The sequence below is a fragment of the Castor canadensis genome, chromosome 10, assembly GCF_047511655.1.
Source record: "Castor canadensis chromosome 10, mCasCan1.hap1v2, whole genome shotgun sequence".
In the NCBI taxonomy this organism is placed as follows: Eukaryota; Metazoa; Chordata; class Mammalia; order Rodentia; family Castoridae; genus Castor; species Castor canadensis.
Window position 1 is genome coordinate 70,333,343 of NC_133395.1, and position 20,958 is coordinate 70,354,300.

At 36.5% G+C, this 20,958-nt stretch overlaps 1 protein-coding gene across 5 annotated transcripts in view; it reads right to left on the minus strand.

The window, feature by feature from the left end:
• Nbea (neurobeachin) overlaps window positions 1–20,958 on the minus strand; it is a 643,202-nt gene that overhangs the window by 86,029 nt on the left and 536,215 nt on the right. For all 5 annotated transcript variants that reach the window (XM_074043550.1, XM_074043551.1, XM_074043549.1 and 2 more), the window contains one exon: window positions 412–552. In XM_074043550.1, coding sequence (XP_073899651.1) covers window positions 412–552 — 141 coding nt within the window. The remainder of the gene's footprint in view (window positions 1–411; window positions 553–20,958) is intronic.

Below are 20,958 nucleotides of genomic sequence, written 5' to 3' on the forward strand. Positions count from 1 at the left end.
ATGCACAAATGAATAAGTAAGTAAATAAATAAATAAATAAATAACTTAGGTTTAAAAAACTCAAAATAAATTATATTCCTAACCCAATTCTGCAATAAGACAATTCATGTAAAAAAAATATTTAAGGCCAGGTGTGGTGGGGGCACACCTGTAATCTTAGCACTTGGGAGGCTGATGGAGGAGGCTCTTCAGTTTGAGGACAGCCTGGGTTACCTAGTGAGACCCTGTCTCAAATATCAAAACAAAACAAAACAAAAACAGATTCAGTTTTTACAAAACTTTGGAATCTTTAATTTCTACTTCACTGATCTCTAATCTTTAAAATGAATAGCAAGTGAATTTGATTTTTATTTAATTTACTTATGCTAAAAGCTTTATGATATTAATGGCAAACTTAAGCAAGATACTCACAATTCGAACAAGCCAGGATAAAGTAGATGCTGCTGTTGAATAGTGTGTATTATAGTGGTAGGGCGGGCTTTGATCATCCTCCCATGTTTCATAACGCTCTGCGTAAAACACTGCTCTCTTTGGATTCAAAGCACCAATTGGCTATAAGAAGATAAAGGGAGACATTTTGTTTAATACACTCATGTTAGACATTCTAGACTACAAGGTTTTTTTCCTGAAAATATTTCACTGTTAGTACATTTTAACCATAGAGCATAAATCATTTTGTATTATGTTTTTACCAAATTGGATTTTGATAGTAATTATAAATCATTACACTTGCTAAAAATCACCCAAGAGGACTGTTCATATGTGTGAAGTTAATAGATTTTGCTAAAAGTTGTAGCAAATTGTATTGCCAAAGGTGATTCAGTTAGGGCCAAGTCAGCATTTTTGTTATTTTCTTGTCTACTTGACACACATAATGAAGATTTAGCTTGGAGTACAGGATCAAATGAGAAGATGAATCGGATGACCACCTTAGAGACAATTACATTATAGAAAACTGCCTTAATAACAGGGCCTCACCCAGAGTGTGAAAGACAACAATCTTCTGTGTGAGACACTATTGGGATGCTAGTGCCACTCTGATATTACCCAGATGGAACATCTAGCCTTCTTAGTAATTTAAACTACAAAGTTAAGTGCAGAAGAACTGATCCAGAAAATTCAGATTCCCTGGTAAGTGACTGGCTAAGACCACTGAGACCTCTCTTATCAGTAAACCACAACATTAGGATGTTAATCCCTATAGTGGGATACACAGGACATGTTTTTCCTTTCCAATGAAACATGTATTAATTATCAAATAGTCTTCTCAAACTTCTTAGCACACCTAATCATTAAGAATTTATAGCAGAGCATTGTTAAAACTATAAATAGAAAATTGCCTTAGCTTATGTTTTGTCTGATTTTAGCTTAAGAGTACATAGAGTTCACTGTTATGATATGAAATAGCTATGATAATTTAGCTTTAAGTTGCATACTATAAAAATAAATGTTTATAAGGAACACAAAAGATGACTATTAAGTATAATATCTTACTCCTTTATTTCAAAATTTAATATCACTAGTTAACTACGAAGTTCCCCCCAAGGCTTAATTTCAACAAGAAAAGAAGTGGAAAATTAGTGTTTCAACAGGACATATAATGTTACACAAGAGAGAACGATTCATTTATGAATTGCTGTGAGCCTTTTCTTCTAGTCCCAGGAGACTAATTCAAATAACACAATGATGTCAGCAGTAAAAAGTCTGCTAGAATTTCCATAATAAACTCTTATCTGCAAGGATGGTTAGCCTGAATATTAAAATTATTTGTAAATTGTGTTAATTTTTGTTAACCTTCATTATGACTTAGCAAAGGTTAAATAATTTAATTATTTTAAAAGATATATTTCATGTGTTAAAAGAATATATTACTTCAAAGTTCCTAAACTTTTTTGTCTCTATTTTTATAAAATAAAGGGTAAAAACATAAAACTGACTTAAATGTATTCTTTTAAGTACCTGAAGACTTAAGCCTTATTCTGTGCTAAATTTCACTGGCTATCTATGAAATCTTTTTACACAGCTATAAAAAAGACAAGGCAATTTTTTAAACATTATACAAATCTAGTATTTAAAATAAACATATAATTTATTTTTGTTAAAAGGGTAATTACTATAAAGTAGAATGAATGGAAGTTCTGTTACTGAATTGATATAATAAGTTTTTCACTTAAAATTGCCCACACGATGCTGGAGTATGGTTCAAGTGGTAGAAAGCTTGCCTAGCAAACTCCAGGGAGGCCCTCAGATCAAACCCCAGTATTGTCAAAATAATAAATAAATAAATAAAGCTGCCTATGGAGGCAGAGATCAGAAGAATCAAGGTTCAAAGATGACACTATCTTGAAAAAAATCCTTCACAAAAAATTGCTGGTGGAGTGACTCAGAGTCACTGAGTGGGCCCTGAGTTCAAATCCTAGTACCACAAAAAAAAAAACCCAAACAAAAATGCTTAATACTTTGTCTTGTATATGCTCTTTGGTCTTTCACTTGCATAAAATGTCTGCCCAGTCCTTACAGGTTCACTTTATCTGATAATGCTTCTCCTCTATGACCTCAGAAAACATTCCTCAAAAAAGGAATATGGCCCAGTGCTGGTGGCTTATTCCTGTAATCCTAGCTACCCAGGAGGCAGAGACCAGGAGGTTCATAGTTTGAAGACAGCCCAGGCAAATAGTTTGTGAGACCCTATCTTGAAAAAAAACCCTCACAAAAGAGGGCTGATGGAGTGGGTATAGGCTCTGAGTTCCAACCCCAGTACTTCAAAGAAAACCAAAAAAGGAACATGGCTTCCTCTAATCTTTTCCAGCCTTTTTCCTCAACTACTGGAAAAGGGATAAAATTGTCTATTTATATTTTCCATTTTACTTGTTTCATCAAAGTCACTTTATTAGAGTGTCTTACAGAACAATGCTTTGTAGGAAACAGATGCATGGTACTAAAGTCTATACATGCCTCTATTAATAATTTCTTAAAATATATCTCTAATTTTGAATTTTCATTTAATGCAGTTACAAATGAATTTTATGAAATAAAATGCAAGTGATTTGACTCAAGCTTACTATTTTTCTATCATTTTGCTTATAATAGTCAAGAACCAATAAAAATAATTTGAAGAAAAACACTTCATAATGTTTGGAAATGAGAATTGAGTCGTGGATAACGTATTAATCAAGTAGGTAGGCAGTTAGCTAAAATTAGTATAGCTAGGACAGAAGGTCTTCTGAAAAACTCCATTATGACTCCCTGTGACCTTAAGGGGAGGGAAGAATTTGGAAACGCAGGATGGACCAGAATGAGGACACAGAAGACTAGTAGGAATTTCAAACCCTTAAGGTTTAAAGGGCACAACCAATCAGAATGTTGCTTTCTGCACACCTAATTAGCATAGAGAAAGAGCAACTTTTGTGGGTAAATGGATAAAAACTTTAGATCACATTACTTCTCTGGCAAACAACGTAGGACTTCTCCCTGTTTCATTCATGAGACAAAGACTTTGGTGCAGCAGACCCTGATAGCACAAGAGGATTCTGATTTCAACATTTTTCTTATGAGATCCAAATAGATAACATATCATATTATATGTCAATATCATACCTATTAATTGTCTACCTACCTACCTATTGATAAGGTTGTAAGTTTGCCAATCTCTTAAAATTTGAGTAGTACAATGTCAATACCATTTGAGTTTGGCAGATGGTGAAAGCAGAAAGCGACCCTCCTATAGTGAAATCTTGGAGAGACGCTGGAGACACACTTTGCAGGCATAATCACTGAGAAAAGGCATAACTTTGACCCCTCCACATCTCCAGCCGGTGCAGAGAATCTCCACTTCACGTTAAACGGAGAAACGAGGAGGCCCCCGGGGCCGCCAGTGGCCAGCGCCCATATGGCTTGGGAAGACGCGGACCAGGTGAGCTTCGCGGTACCGCAGTACCCCCACAGACAAGCCTGGGCCAGAGCAGCATAGCCCCCTGGACAGACTGACCTCCACCCGGGAAAAAAGAGAAACTGAGTAATAAGTAATAAGAACAGTTAAGACACGCTGGAAAGAGGGTGGGGCACCCTGAGCGCTGAAGATTGGGGGAAGGGAATCCTTCCCGGGACTGTAAATAAACAAGCCGGGTGGGCCAGAGAGCCTCTGGTGGGAGCGGGGCGCGCACTCAGCAACCAGGAGCAGGAAACCTTGTGAGAGTGGCTGAGGGAGGAAAACTCCACAGGAGAGGAGGGAAGACCCACCTCCCACATGAACTGTAAATAAACACACAGGCCTGACAACGCGGGGGCAGTGTCACCTTTCCCAGTGCTTGGAAAGGGGAAAGCCTGTAGCAGAGGCTCTGGCACAGGAGAACTCTGAGCAAACAAAGCCTGTGGGACCAGGTGAGTGCTAAGCTCACCCCAGAGATCTGCATAAATAACGCCACCAGCTACAGGCTGAGAGCAGCAGGCAGGCAAGCCACAGTTGCAGATACCACTCTCAGAACTGTCTCCAGACGCTTTTTTTTTCTTTTTCTCCCTACCTTTGATGAGAGAACAACCGAATTACACCTGCAAGCCAAAAAACTTACTGAAACTGTATTGCATTTGAACTTGGGACACTTGGTGGGGCTTTTTTTTTTTTCTTTTGTGTGTGTGTGTGTGTGTGTGTGTGTGTAGTTTTGTTCTACTTTATGCGTCCCCTTTGATGAGACAACTACAGAACAACATCTGAGGCACCAACTCCAGGACTGGAGATTGAGACGGACACCCAAATTATTAAGACTGAAACTGCATTGCATATAAACTTGGAAGTTTTTTGGTTTTTTGGTTTTTTAATTTTCTATTTTCATTTTATTTTAATTCATTTTTATATATAGATATTTCTTTCATTTACTTATTTTTTATTTTTTGTATCTTTGATTTTCAATCCTCTCTCTGTCTCTCTAATGTCTGTTCAGCTTACTGTCGATTAGTACACTAACACTCCCTGTTTATACCTTTGAAACTCTCTTGTCTGATACCTTGTTCTGCTTTCTCCCTCTTGTCTGTATATTTGTTTTCCCCTTTTCTTTAACTTCTTGCTTTCCATCTCAGCTCACTCTTCCATTCTAAATATTACCATTGTTATTATTACAAGCTAGAAAATACTTAATTGCACACAGTACAGGGACAGTAACAACACCAAGGACAATGACAGGAAGACAGAAAAAACAGGGAAACCAGTTTCCCCACAGCAAAAAATTAGTACAGGAACCAGAGGGGAATGAAGAGAACAGAAACTCAGATCCAGACTCCAACAAAAGGAAGATAAACTATGCCAAAGGACCCAATGAAGCCCACAAGAATAATTTAAAACAAGACATACTACAAATACTCAATGAGAATTTTATAGAGATGATACTGGATAGGGTCAACCAAAATGTACAGGAGACAATAAAAATATTCCAAGACAATAAAAATAGAGAATTTGAAAAAGCAAAAGAAGAAATAAAGGAAACCATAGAAGCACTGTATAAACACCAAAGTGAAAGCGAGAACACCATGAATAAACGGATAAATGAACTCTGGACAAAAATAGACAACATTAAAGAAGAAAACTGCCAGGATATGGAAAACCTCAGAAAAAAGAAAGAAACAGAACTGCAAAACAAAATGGAAGGCCAATCCAGCAGAATAGAACAAACAGCAGACAGAATCTCAGAACTTGAAGATGAAATGGTAATTAAAGGAAAAAACCGAAGAACTATTAATTAAACAACTCAAGACCTGTGAAAAGAAAATGCAAGAACTCACTGACTCCATCAAAAGACCAAACATGAGAATCATGGGCATCGAAGAAGGAGAAGAGGTGCAAGCGAAGGGAATGTGTAATATTTTCAACAAAATAATAATGGAAAATTTCCCAAATCTAGAGAAAGATATTCCCATACAAATAGAAGAGGCCTCCAGGACACCAAACAGACCAGATCAAAATAGAACTACTCCACGACATATCATCATTAAAACAACAAGTTCAGAAACTAAGGAAAGACTATTGAAGGCTGTAAGAGAGAAAAAACAAGTAACATACAAAGGTAAACCCATCAAAATCACAGCAGACTTCTCAACAGAAACATTAAAAGCAAGAAGAGCGTGGGGTGAGATCTTCCGGGCACTGAATGAAAATAACTTCAACCCCAGGATACTCTACCCAGCAAAGCTATCATTCAAAATAGATGGAGCAATAAAAGTCTTCCATGATAAGCAGAAACTAAAACAATATGTGACCACAAAGCCACCATTACAAAAGATTCTGCAAGGGATCCTGCACACAGAAAGTGACACCCAACTTAACCATGAAAAGGCAGGCAGCACCAAACCACAGGATAAGAAAAAGCAAGACAGTAGAGAGTAACATCAAGTTAGGTACACACAATCAAACCTTCAAACAACTAAGACAACTAAATGGCAGGAATCACCACATACCTATCAGTACTAACGCTTAATGTTAATGGACTCAATTCACCCATCAAAAGACACCGTTTGACAAAATGGATTAAAAAAGAAGATCCAACAATTTGTTGCTTACAGGAGACTCATCTCACCGACAGAAATAAGCATAGGCTTAGGATGAAAGGCTGGAAGAAGATTTACCAAGACAATGGCCCCCGAAAACAGGCAGGAGTAGCAATACTTATCTCTGACAAAGTAGACTTCAAACCTACATTGATCAAACGAGATAAAGAAGGACATTCCATACTAATAAAAGGGGAAATAGACCAAAAGGAAATAATAATTATCAATCAGTACGCACCCAATGTCAACGCACCCAATTTCATCAAACATACCCTGAAAGACCTAAAAGCATATATAAACGCCAACACAGTGGTTGTGGGAGACTTTAACACTCCATTATCATCAATAGATAGGTCATCCAAACAAAAACTCAATAAAGAAATCCAAGATCTAAAATATGCAATAGATCAAGTGGACCTAGTAGTTGTCTACAGAACATTTCATCCAACCTCTACACAATATACATTCTTCTCAGCAGCCCATGGAACCTTCTCCAAAATAGATCATATCCTACGGCACAAAGCAAGCCTCAGCAAATATAAGAAAATAGAAATAATACCGTGTATACTATCTGACCACAATGCAGTAAAAGTAGAACTCAACAACAAAAGTAAAGACAAAAAACATGCAAACAGCTGGAAACTAAATAACTCATTACTTAATGAAGAATGGATCATCGATGCAATAAAAGAGGAAATTAAAAAGTTCCTGGAAGTCAATGAAAATGAAAACACAACCTACTGGAACCTATGGGACACAGCTAAGGCAGTCTTGAAAGGAAAGTTTATAGCCATGAGTGCATATATTAAAAAGACTGAAAGATCCCAAATCAATGACCTAATGATACATCTCAAACTCCTAGAAAAACAAGAACAAGAAAATCCCAAAACAAATAGAAGGAGAGAAATAATAAAAATAAGAGCTGAAATCAACGAAATAGAAACCAAAAAAACCATACAAAGAATTAATGAAACAAAAAGTTGGTTCTTTGAAAAAATAAACAAGATTGATAGACCCCTGGCAAACCTGACTAAAATGAGGAGAGAAAAAACCCAAATTAGTAGAATTAGGAATGCAAAAGGGGAGATAACAAACACCATGGAAGTCCAGGAAATCATCAGAGACTATTTTGAGAACCTATATTCAAATAAATTTGAAAATCTAAAAGAAATGGACAGATTTCTAGATACATATGATCATCCAAAACTGAACCAGGAGGAAATTAATCACCTGAATAGATCTATAACACAAAATGAAACTGAAGCACCAATCAAGAGTCTCCCCAAAAAGAAAAGTCCAGGACCTGATGGATTCTCTGCTGAATTCTATCAGACCTTTAAAGAAGAACTGATACCAACCCTCCTTAAACTGTTCCACGAAATAGAAAGGGAAGGAAAACTGCCAAACATATTTTATGAAGCCAGTATTACACTTATCCCAAAACCAGGCAAAGACACCTCCAAAAAGGAGAACTATAGGCCAATCTCCTTAGTGAACATTGATGCAAAAATCCTCAACAAAATAATGGCAAACCGAATTCAGCAACACATCAAAAAGATTATTCACCACGACCAAGTAGGCTTCATCCCAGGGATGCAGGGGTGGTTCAACGTACGAAAATCAATAAACGTAATAAACCACATTAACAGAAGCAAAGACAAAAACCACTTGATCATCTCAATAGATGCGAAAAAGCCTTTGATAAGATCCAACATCATTTCATGATAAAAGCTCTAAGAAAACTAGGAATAGAAGGAAAGTTTCTCAACATTATAAAAGCTATATATGACAAACCTACAGCCACCATTATACTTAACGGAGAAAAACTAAAACCATTCCCTCTAAAATCAGGAACCAGACAAGGATGCCCACTATCTCCACTCCTATTCAACATAGTACTGGAATTCCTAGCCAGAGCAATTAGGCAAGAAGAAGGAATAAAAGGAATACAAATAGGTAAAGAAACTGTCAAAATATCCCTATTTGCAGACGACATGATCCTATACCTTAAAGACCCAAAAACCTCAACTCAGAAGCTTCTAGACATCATCAATAGCTACAGCAAGGTAGCAGGATATAAAATCAACATAGAAAAATCATTCGCATTTCTATACACTAACAATGAGCAAACTGAAAAAGAATGTATGAAAACAATTCCATTTACAATAGCCTCAAACAAAATCAAATACCTAGGTGTAAACCTAACAAAAGATGTGAACGACCTCTACAAGGAAAACTATACACTTCTGAAGAAAGAGATTGAGGAAGACTATAGAAAGTGGAGGAAGACTATATGCTCATGGATTGGTAGAATCAACATAGTAAAAATGTCGATACTCCCAAAAGTAATCTACATGTTTAATGCAATTCCCATCAAAATTCCAATGACATTCATTAAAGAGATTGAAAAATCTACTGTTAAATTTATATGGAAACACAAGAGGCCACGAATAGCCAAGGCAATACTCAGTCAAAAGAACAATGCAGGAGGTATCACAATACCTGACTTCAAACTATATTACAAAGCAGTAACAATAAAAACAGCATGGTACTGGCACAAAAACAGACATGAAGACCAGTGGAACAGAATAGAGGACCCAGATATGAAGCCACACAACTATAAGCAACTTATCTTTGACAAAGGAGCTAAAAATATACGATGGAGAAATAGCAGCCTCTTCAACAAAAACTGCTGGGAAAACTGGTTAGCAGTCTGCAAAAAACTGAAACTAGATCCATGTATATCACCCTACACCAAGATTAACTCAAAATGGATTAAGGATCTTAATATCAGACCCCAAACTCTTAAGTTGATACAGGAAAGAGTAGGAAATACTCTGGAGTTAGTAGGTATAGGTAAGAACTTTCTCAACGAAACCCCAGCAGCACAGCAACTAAGAGATAGCATAGATAAATGGGACCTCATAAAACTAAAAAGCTTCTGTTCATCAAAAGAAATGGTCTCTAAACTGAAGAGAACACCCACAGAGTGGGAGAAAATATTTGCCAACTATACATCAGACAAAGGACTGATAACCAGAATATACAGGGAACTTAAAAAACTAAATTCTCCCAAAACTAATGAACCAATAAAGAAATGGGCACGTGAACTAAACAGAACTTTCTCAAAAGAAGAAATTCAAATGGCCAGAAAACACATGAAAAAATGCTCACCATCTCTAGCAATAAAGGAAATGCAAATTAAAACCACACTAAGATTCCACCTCACCCCTGTTACAATAGCCATCATCAGCAACACCACCAACAACAGGTGTTGGCGAGGATGTGGAGGAAAAAGGAACCCTCTTACACTGTTGGTGGGAATGTAGACTAGTACAACCACTCTGGAAAAATATTTGGAGGCTACTTAAAAAGCTGGACATCGATCTACCATTTGATCCAGCAATACCACTCTTGGGGATATCCCCAAAAGACTGTTACTCCAGAGGCACCTGCACATCCATGTTTATTGCGGCACTATTCACAATAGCCAAGTTATGGAAACAGCCAAGATGCCCCACCACTGATGAATGGATTAAGAAAATGTGGTATCTATACACAATGGAATTTTATGCAGCCATGAAGAAGAACGAAATGTTATCATTTGCTGGTAAATGGATGGAATTGGAGAACATCATTCTGAGTGAGGTTAGCCTGGCCCAAAAGACCAAAAATCGTATGTTCTCCCTCATATGTGGACATTAGATCAAGGGCAAACACAACAAGTGGATTGGACTTTGAGCACATGATAAAAGCGAGAGCACACAAGGGAGGGGTGAGGATAGGTAAGACACCTAAAAAACTAGCTAGCATTTGTTGCCCTTAACGCAGAGAAACTAAAGCAGATACCTTAAAGCAACTGAGGCCAATAGGAAAGGGGGAACAGGTACTAGAGAAAAGGTTAGATCAAAAAGAATTAACCTAGAAGGTAACACCCACGCACAGGAAATCAATGTGAGTCAATGCCCTGTATAGCTATCCTTACCTCAACCAGCAAAAACCCTTGTTCCTTCCTATTATTGCTTATACTCTCTCTACAACAAAATTAGAAATAAGGGGAAAATAGTTTCTGCTGGGTATTAAGGGGCGGGAGAGGGAGGGGGTGGGGGCAGGGGGGAGAAATGAACCAAGCCTTGTATGCACATATGAATAATGAAAGAAAAAAGAAAAAAAAAAGAGGTTGAAAAATCCTTAGAAGAGGTTACATGAATTCCTGCCTTCTTCATCTTTTCAGTCATAAACTCACGACATTATACTGAAAACCCTCAGTTATTTGTAGAAATCATTCATATAGACACTGGTATGCTCAAGTCAATTCCCTGCCTCCCTTCGTATTTGACCAAGGAAGTTTGACTCATTTGGAAGCAGTTCAAATTTCATCTGTGAAGCCTTACATGACACCATCTGCTAGTAGTTAGGCAAGTTTATATCTTTTCTTTTTACCCAGTAGACTAACCTTTAAAGTGGATGCTTTATCTTTTATACATCTTTGAATTCTCAGCACCTCATACAATACCTGGCTCTTTTTAGGTGAATGATAAATGCTGAAATGAATGAAGACTGAGTAGCCTGATTATATAATATCATATATAACTTACATGTGGGAATTTTAGACAAAATCTTTAGACAAAACTCAAAAAGATAAATTAGCAATGTGAAAAATATTGCACATAGATAAAAGGGCATGTTTTCTTTAAAAAAAATAAGCTCTTACAAATCACTAAGAAACTAGTGAACAATTTCGTGAAATGAGTAAATATGAACAGGTAACTCACAGAAAAAGAATGCTAACTTCTAATACATGAAGGAAAAAGTAGTACCAGCTCTTACAGTGTAATGAGAATCTATTCTTTTTTGTTTATTGGTTTGCTTAGCATTCACTACTCCTTCCTTTGTGAACCTTTCCTTCCTCACTCCCAGTCTACCTGGTATAGGTGGGCTGACCTCATTACCAGACTTCCTGAGTGGGCATGTGATCCTGATCTGTCAATAGCATATTCTGTTCAGGTGACCAGTATGATTGGTGTAGAAATGGGCACATGATTCCAGCTGGTCCAAAGAAAGTTGGCTGCTACTTGGGAAAGCAGCTTTATTTCTAGTGGATTTACACAGGCATTGCCTCTGCAACACAGAAAGCCTGTCTGAGAAGGAAGACAGAGCAGAAAGTAAGAGACATTGGCATCCTAGGACACCGATGAGTCCTTGGATCCGGTTTTCCCAAACTGATCCACCCCCGGATTTCTCAGATACATAGGCCAGTAAAGAATTTATATTCTAAACTGATGCCAGTTTAAGTTGATGTTCTGTTACATGTAACCAAAGTCATTAGTACATACACAAATATTAAAAATGTCAGAGAAAAACTATTTTTATTTACTAAACAGTCAAAAATTATTGTTTCAGGATTCCTTGAGGTACAGGAAAACATATATGATATCTCTATCTTGTGGGGCAAATTAGTAAAAGGTTTGTAAAAATACACATTTATTTGATACAGTAATTCCACTGTGAAGAATTTAAATATGGGAAGAATAAGACACAGGATATTTCTCCCAGTGTTGCTTGAAATGGCAAACCAAAACAAAACCTGGAAATATCCAAATATCCAGTAAGGGACTGGTTAAATGATATACCCACACTGCTGTATATCATGCAGCTATTTTAAAAGGCTGACTAGAAAAGATCCCAGGATAGCTGGGCGCCAGTGGATCATGCCCGTGATCCTAGCTACTCTGGAGGCAGAGATCAGGAGGATCAAGGTTCAAAGCCAGCCCCAGGCAAATAGTTTGCAAGACCCTATCTTGAAAAAACATCACAAAAAAAAGGGCTGGCTCAAGGTATAGGCCCTGAGTTCAAACCCCAGACCAGAAAAAAAAAAAAAGATTCCAAGATAAACTCATTCAACAAATATTGAGTACCTACTATGAGTTAGAAATTACTCTAAACCCTAAAATAGGTAAGCAAGGTGCCTGTTTTCATGAAATGTTCATTCAACTGTGTATGCGTGCATTTAATGTGTAAGTACATATATGTATATGTAGATGAAGAGACATAAAACCTAAATAAACAATTAGGTAAATCAGAAAATCTTGGTCGTCAGTGCTCTACTAATGATTAAAGAATTACAGGATTACAGTGACTGGGGATTGGGAAGGAAAGGAATCTCTGAAAAAGTCCTCTGAGCTGAGGTGTGAATGATGAGAACCTACACATGAAACTCAGGAATAAGAAAATAATTAAAGACAGAGGAAATGCTAGTGTTAGGTTCCAAGTGGGTCCTGAATGACATTTTAGTTCAAGGAACAGAAGAAAGATAGTGTGACTGAAACAGAGTACATGACAGGAAGAGTTTTTGAGATGAGATGAGAAAATGGGTCAGGGCCATACATATGACAGGGCTTTGTAGATCTGCATGATGAAAAACATGAGGTAAGTGCAGTGGAAAGTCACTGAATGGCTTTAAATGACAAAGAAACAAGATCTGATGTAGCAGTTAACACCAAGAAGGTTGGGGAGAATGGATTATATATAACATTAAATAGCGGTTGGACAAAAAACCCAAAAATAACATTAATAAAGTTTCTCTAAAAATTCTATAATATATATGTAATATTTTTGCTTGAATTTTCAGAGAAATATTTTTGAAGATACACATAAAGTTATTGCCTCTGAGGTTGGAAGTGATGGACACTTTTGGTCTTCCCTTTCTACTCCTTTTTACTGCTTCTTCAAGAATTTGATTTACTGGCCTGGCGCCCATGGCTCACACCTGTAATCCTAGCTATTCAGCAGGCAGAGATCAGGAGGATCTTGGTTCAAAGCCAGTCCAATAGTTCTCAAAACCCTATCTTGAAAATACCCAGTTAAAAAAAGGGCTGATGCTGATGGAGTGGCTCAGGTGGTGAGAGTGCCTGCCTAGCAAGCATGAGGTCCTCAGTTCAAACCCAAGTGCTGTTCAAAAAAAATGAATTTGGTGTATTTCCAGTACAGAATTTTGTAAGACTTCTCCAATTATTTGACCCAGAAATATCTCCAAGCTTTTTAATTTTAATAAATTCTAATCAAATACAGTAATTTTATATTTTGGCAAGTAATAATAAAGACCAAATATTTCCAAACATAAATTCTTATTATCAGCCTTCACTGATATTTGAATTAGCATATTCATCAAAACCTTACTAGTTAAAATAGGCTAAATGACAACTTAAGGGAGAAAAGACAAACCTAGAAGGTGAGATATTCTACAGGATGACTGTCATGTTCTATCTCTTCAGTAAGTCAATTTTAAGAAAAAAAGGTGGAGGAGTGGCAGTTATGAATTATTCTAGCCTAAAAGACACACAAAAGAATCAAATATACTTGTGGTCATTCAAGCCTGCATCTTGCCTTGAACAAGCCAATTTTTAAAGAAACATAGGAGACAACCAGAAAACACTCATTATATACAGTATTAGCTAATATTAGAGAATTATCATAAAATTTATTAGATGTCAAAATGGGAAAATGTTATTTTTCATATTGAAGGATTCAGGGGTAAGTAATTTACTGCAACATACTTCAGCAACACAAAAAATGCTAGCATGTCAAAAATCATGCTATTATTAATACTTTCTTTGTGCTTGAATATTTTCCTAAAAGAAAGTAAAACCTAATTAAAATGGAACATAAAAAACAAAGCAAAATCTTTCAAATAAAACCAGTCCTCTCTATGCGGCCTATGCTTTGGATTGTTTTATAGATAACAACAATTTAAATGATCTTGAAAATTTGTCTCTAAATGTATAGAAATTGTGTTCTCTTAAGTGGATTAAATCTCCCCTTTGCAATTCATAATTCTATTAATTTGCATAAAAGAAATAAAACCTGAGCCAGGAGCTAGTAACTAGCCTGTAATCCTAGTTACGTAGGAGGCTGGGATCAGGAGAATTGCGGTCCGAGGTCAGCCTGGACAAAATTTTGCATGACCCCATTTCAATGGAAAAAAGCTAGCCTGGTGGTACATGCCTGTCATTCCAGTGATGTTGGGAAGCATAAAAAGGAGGACTGTGGTCCAGGCCAGCAATACCCTATCTCTAGCAAAAAGGGCTGGAGATGTGTGGTTCAAGCCAAAAACCATCTGCCTAGGAAGCACAAAGCTCTGAGTTCACTCCCCAGTACAAAAAACAAACCCAAATAATTTCCCACATAGCGCCCCCAACAACAAAAACACAGAACCCGAAGTAAAAACATTAATAAAAGAAAGTGTTCAGACTTATATTTTGCTATCTATAATTGAGTAAGCTTTTTATATTTTTTCATAGGGTAGAATAATATGATTGACACATTATGAAGAAAGATAATCTTTGGACCCAACGTGCATTTTGATTCGCAAAAGCTATTGGCACATTCACAAGTATATTAACCCCACATATGACTGAGAGCTTCGGGAGTGTGGAGTAGCTTGGTCAATGCATTTTTCCAGCGTGTTCTGCTCATACCTGAAATACCTGTCCATTGTGTGGATACTGGGTAAGATTTCCTCCTGTCAGATATTACAGACCTTCTATTTTTTAAAAAAAATAGCTTATAAAGTTGCCAGAACTTTACGAAAGATGGAGGGGATCTAGAAGATAAATACTATTTTCAGTGTATCCTACTAACTACTGTAGACAAATAATAGGTAATAAAATAGAGTACAACCTACATAATCAGTGCAATTTATCATAGAGTTGTGAGGCATGAGTGCATATATTAAAAAGACTGAAAGATCCCAAATCAATGACCTAATGATACATCTCAAACTCCCAGAAAAACAAGAACAAGAAAATCCCAAAACAAATAGAAGGAGAGAAATAATAAAAATAAGAGCTGAAATCAATGAAATAGAAACCAAAAAAACCATACAAAGAATTAATGAAACAAAAAGTTGGTTCTTTGAAAAAGTAAACAAGATTGATAGACCCCTGGCAAACCTGACTAAAATGAGGAGAGAAAAAACCCAAATTAGCAGAATTAGGAATGCAAAAGGGGAGATAACAACAAACACCATGGAAGCCCAGGAAATCATCAGAGACTACTTTGAGAACCTATATTCAAATAAATTTGAAAATCTAAAAGAAATGGATAGATTTCTAGATACATATGATCATCCAAAACTGAACCAGGAGGAAATTAATCACCTGAATAGACCTATAACACAAAATGAAATTGAAGCACCAATCAAGAGTCTCCCCAAAAAGAAAAGTCCAGGACCTGATGGATTCTCTGCTGAATTCTATCAGACCTTTAAAGAAGAACTGATACCAACCCTCCTTAAACTGTTCCACGAAATAGAAAGGGAAGGAAAACTGCCAAACACATTTTATGAAGCCAGTATTACACTTATCCCAAAACCAGGCAAAGACACCTCCAAAAAGGAGAACTATAGGCCAATCTCCTTAGTGAACATTGATGCAAAAATCCTCAACAAAATAATGGCAAACCGAATTCAGCAACACATCAAAAAGATTATTCACCACGACCAAGTAGGCTTCATCCCAGGGATGCAGGGGTGGTTCAACGTACGAAAATCAATAAACGTAATAAACCACATTAACAGAAGCAAAGACAAAAACCACTTGATCATCTCAATAGATGCAGAAAAAGCCTTTGATAAGATCCAACATCATTTCATGATAAAAGCTCTAAGAAAACTAGGAATAGAAGGAAAGTTCCTCAACATTATAAAAGCTATATATGACAAACCTACAGCCAGCATTATACTTAACGGAGAAAAACTGAAACCATTCCCTCTAAAATCAGGAACCAGACAAGGATGCCCACTATCTCCACTCCTATTCAACATAGTACTGGAATTCCTAGCCAGAGCAATTAGGCAAGAAGAAGGAATAAAAGGAATACAAATAGGTAAAGAAACTGTCAAAATATCCCTATTTGCAGATGACATGATCCTATACCTTAAAGACCCAAAAACCTCAACTCAGAAGCTTCTAGACATCATCAATAGCTATAGCAAGGTAGCAGGATATAAAATCAACATAGAAAAATCATTCGCATTTCTATACACTAACAATGAGCAAACTGAAAAAGAATGTATGAAAACAATTCCATTTACAATAGCCTCAAACAAAATCAAATACCTAGGTGTAAACCTAACAAAAGATGTGAAAGACCTCTATAAGGAAAACTATACACTTCTGAAGAAAGAGATTGAGGAAGACTATAGAAAGTGGAGAGATCTTCCATGCTCATGGATTGGTAGAATCAACATAGTAAAAATGTCGATACTCCCAAAAGTAATCTACATGTTTAATGCAATTCCCATCAAAATTCCAATGACATTCATTAAAGAGATTGAAAAATCTACTGTTAAATTTATATGGAAACACAAGAGGCCACGAATAGCCAAGGCAATACTCAGTCAAAAGAACAATGCAGGAGGTATCACAATACCTGACTTCAAACTATATTACAAAGCAGTAACAATAAAAACAGCATGGTACTGGCACAAAAACAGACATGAAGACCAGTGGAACAGAATAGAGGACCCAGATATGAAGCCACACAACTATAAGCAACTTATCTTTGACAAAGGAGCTAAAAATATACGATGGAGAAATAGCAGCCTCTTCGACAAAAACTGCTGGGAAAACTGGTTAGCAGTCTGCAAAAAACTGAAACTAGATCCATGTATATCACCCTACACCAAGATTAACTCAAAATGGATTAAGGATCTTAATATCAGACCCCAAACTCTTAAGTTGATACAGGAAAGAGTAGGAAATACTCTGGAGTTAGTAGGTATAGGTAAGAACTTTCTCAATGAAACCCCAGCAGCACAGCAACTAAGAGATAGCATAGATAAATGGGACCTCATAAAACTAAAAAGCTTCTGTTCATCAAAAGAAATGGTCTCTAAACTGAAGAGAACACCCACAGAGTGGGAGAAAATATTTGCCAACTATACATCAGACAAAGGACTGATAACCAGAATATACAGGGAACTTAAAAAACTAAATTCTCCCAAAACTAATGAACCATTAAAGAAATGGGCACGTGAACTAAACAGAACTTTCTCAAAAGAAGAAATTCAAATGGCCAGAAAACACATGAAAAAATGCTCACCATCTCTAGCAATAAAGGAAATGCAAATTAAAACCACACTAAGATTCCACCTCACCCCTGTTACAATAGCCATCATCAGCAACACCACCAACAACAGGTGTTGGCGAGGATGTGGAGGAAAAAGGAACCCTCTTACACTGTTGGTGGGAATGTAGACTAGTACAACCACTCTGGAAAAATATTTGGAGGCTACTTAAAAAGCTAGATATCAATCTACCATTTGATCCAGCAATACCACTCTTGGGGATATACCCAAAAGACTGTGACACAGGTTACTCCAGAGGCACCTGCACATCCATGTTTATTGCGGCACTATTCACAATAGCCAAATTATGGATACAGCCAAGATGCCCCACTACTGACGAACGGATTAAGAAAATGTGGTATCTATACACAATGGAATTTTATGCAGCCATGAAGAAGAACATCATTCGCTGGTAAATGGATGGAATTGGAGAACATCATTCTGAGTGAGGTTAGCCTGGCCCAAAAGACCAAAAATCGTATGTTCTCCCTTATATGTGGACATTAGATCAAGGGCAAACACAACAATGGGATTGGACTTTGAGCACATGATAAAAGCGAGAGCACACAAGTAAGGGGTGAGGATAGGTAAGACACCTAAAAAACTAGCTAGCATTTGTTGCCCTTAACACAGAGAAACTAAAGCAGATACCTTAAAAGCAACTGAGGCCAATAGGAAAAGGGGAACAGGTGCTAGAGAAAAGGTTAGATCAAAAAGAATTAACCTAGAAGGTAACACCCACGCACAGGAAATTAATGTGAGTCAATGCCCTGTATAGCTATCCTTATCTCAACCAGCAAAAACTCTTGTCCCTTCCTGTTACTGCTTATACTCTCTCTACAACAAAATTAGAAATAAGGGGAAAATAGTTTCTGCTGGGTATTGAGGCGCGGAGAGAGGGAGGGGGTGGAGTGGGTGGTAAGGGAGGGGGTGGGGGCAGGGAGGAGAATGACCCAAGCCTTGTATGCATATATGAATAATAAAAGAAAAAGGAAAAAAAAAGATATAAAAAAAATAGCTTATAAAGTTGCCAGAACATTTACGAAAGATGGAGGGAATCTAGAAGATAAATTAATCAGTAGGCTTATTACTTACTATTTTCAGTGTATCCTACTAATTACTATAGACAAATAATAGGTAATAAAATAGAGTACAACCTACATAATCAGTGCAATTTTTCATAGAGTTGTGAGGATAGAAGGAAATCTATGTAAGATACTTAGCACATTTCCTGACATGTCACAAGTACACAAAAATGTTGGCTGCTAATAAATATGGTCCCATAAACAATGGAGTATCTTAAATCTTCTTGTGTCAGTTATTGAAGTTTTCTAAGGATTAAGCAGAAGGATAATGATGAGGCTGCAAATTAGTTTCAGGATCACCTTTAACTATTTAATATTCTACTTCAGCTGGAAGGAAAGTTTAAGGAGGCTAATTTGGGCCTGGTTTTGCTGTGATTATGCTGTACGTTAGAAATGGAAGTGAAATGTGGCTGGTGAAAAAGAAGTGCATGAAGCAGGCTCTCTTTTCCTTTCCTTGGGAATACTCGCCAATGAAATTGCACTAGAGAGTGAGCATGTGCTTCCTAGAGCTACTTCTTTAACAGCTTAAAAATTTCAAAGACAGACAGACCCTAGTTAGTATTTTTCCCCTCTTCTGGAAGGGCAGGACAAGTGGCTCAATGCAGGACCTTTAGCAGAAGCTTCAGAGCCTTGGAAGAGTTTGAAAGTTCTGTGTAAACCCATAAAGCTCCCTGATGCCCTAGTAAAGGTCTCCAAAAATCAACAGTAGAGATAAAAACAAATAAGCACATTACTTTTGCTTGTCATCACAGAATCTGGCAATCAACATCTTTGGTTATTTGTACTTTTCTTTGTTCTTCTTTTCAATTGGAAGGAAAATAGCATAACATGCCACTGGGTAAACTAAGAGTGACTGTAAATTTTTCAGGGTATGTCCCAATTCCATACTTTTTTATTTCCAACAAAGTATGCTGACAATAAATGTTTGTGTAATGAAAGAATGAAAGAATGAATAAAGTAATTTAAATAAATAATTATTCCTTGAGTTTAAAACAGCATTGAAAAATTGCAATCAATTCTTTGTCCTTAAAATTGTACTTCTTCAGTACTGCCACATAAGCAAGCCTAACAAGCATAATTTATAGCCTACTATGGGTTATCCATTAAGGAGGTAGCTAACATGTTTGGATAAACAATTCAAATTTGGCAGTAGGGTTTTAGGCAAATGGTGTACAATTAAATTTACTCCTTCACACTTTTATAGTTTAGCAAGTTTTATTTCATCATAGTCAGATATATGCTTAGTAATTTTTCCTACACTTCATGTTTGTTATTTTAAAAAAAATAAGTATTAGGTAGATTATATGCTAACAGAAATAAAACAAATTTCATTTTGAATATTGTTAACTTATGGTGGAAAAGAAAGATAAGATAACCACAGGAACTTGCTCTAAATTTCAAGTTGGGTACTCCCCAATTTAACAATCCCTAATCTTTCCTCTGTGGTATACAGACATTTGGCAGAATCAAGGGTGGACCTTGAATTGTATTCACACTTCAGCACATCCATTTGCATTATCACATTTCAAAGCCTCAAGGCATTATCACTTCCTATTCTAAGTGGCATAAATAATTTGGGAAAATGGTTATGCTTATCATCATCTGTCAAACAACTCCTGTGTTAACAAAATGTATTTTTTCCACTCAATGAATGTGTGTGTGTGTGTGTGTGTGTGTGTGTGTAATGTCTTATATTCATGTCAATATTAGCAGGACTTGGTCTTGTGGTGAAGCTGTTTCATTTATCAGAGGGCATGACTGGGAAATAGAAAAATTCCATTTACACTTTAATGAGCACAGACTGGGCTCCATGTCAAAATCATGTAACCATTATAATTTGAGTCAAGTTCATGTGAGTATATGTAAATAACTGAATCACTACCATATATCATGTTTTAAGATAGATTTCACCACAAGGTCACATTTCCATAAGGAATATTTGTATGAATTGTGGGAAAAAAATTTCCACACCCACTCTTGCTTGGTATTAAGTAGATAGGTCAATGTTAGATTTTTTTCATTTGCTTTCTATCATGTCAAACAATAAGTGTATCCTATATATATATATGTATATATATATATATATATAGTAAGTACAAATTGAACCTGTGATGTGTAATCAAATGAAAGATCTAGTAAATTTTGCTGATAAAAACTTTCTTGTTTTTGTGTTCTTCAATTGTTCAATAAAGGAAAGAGTAATAATATTAC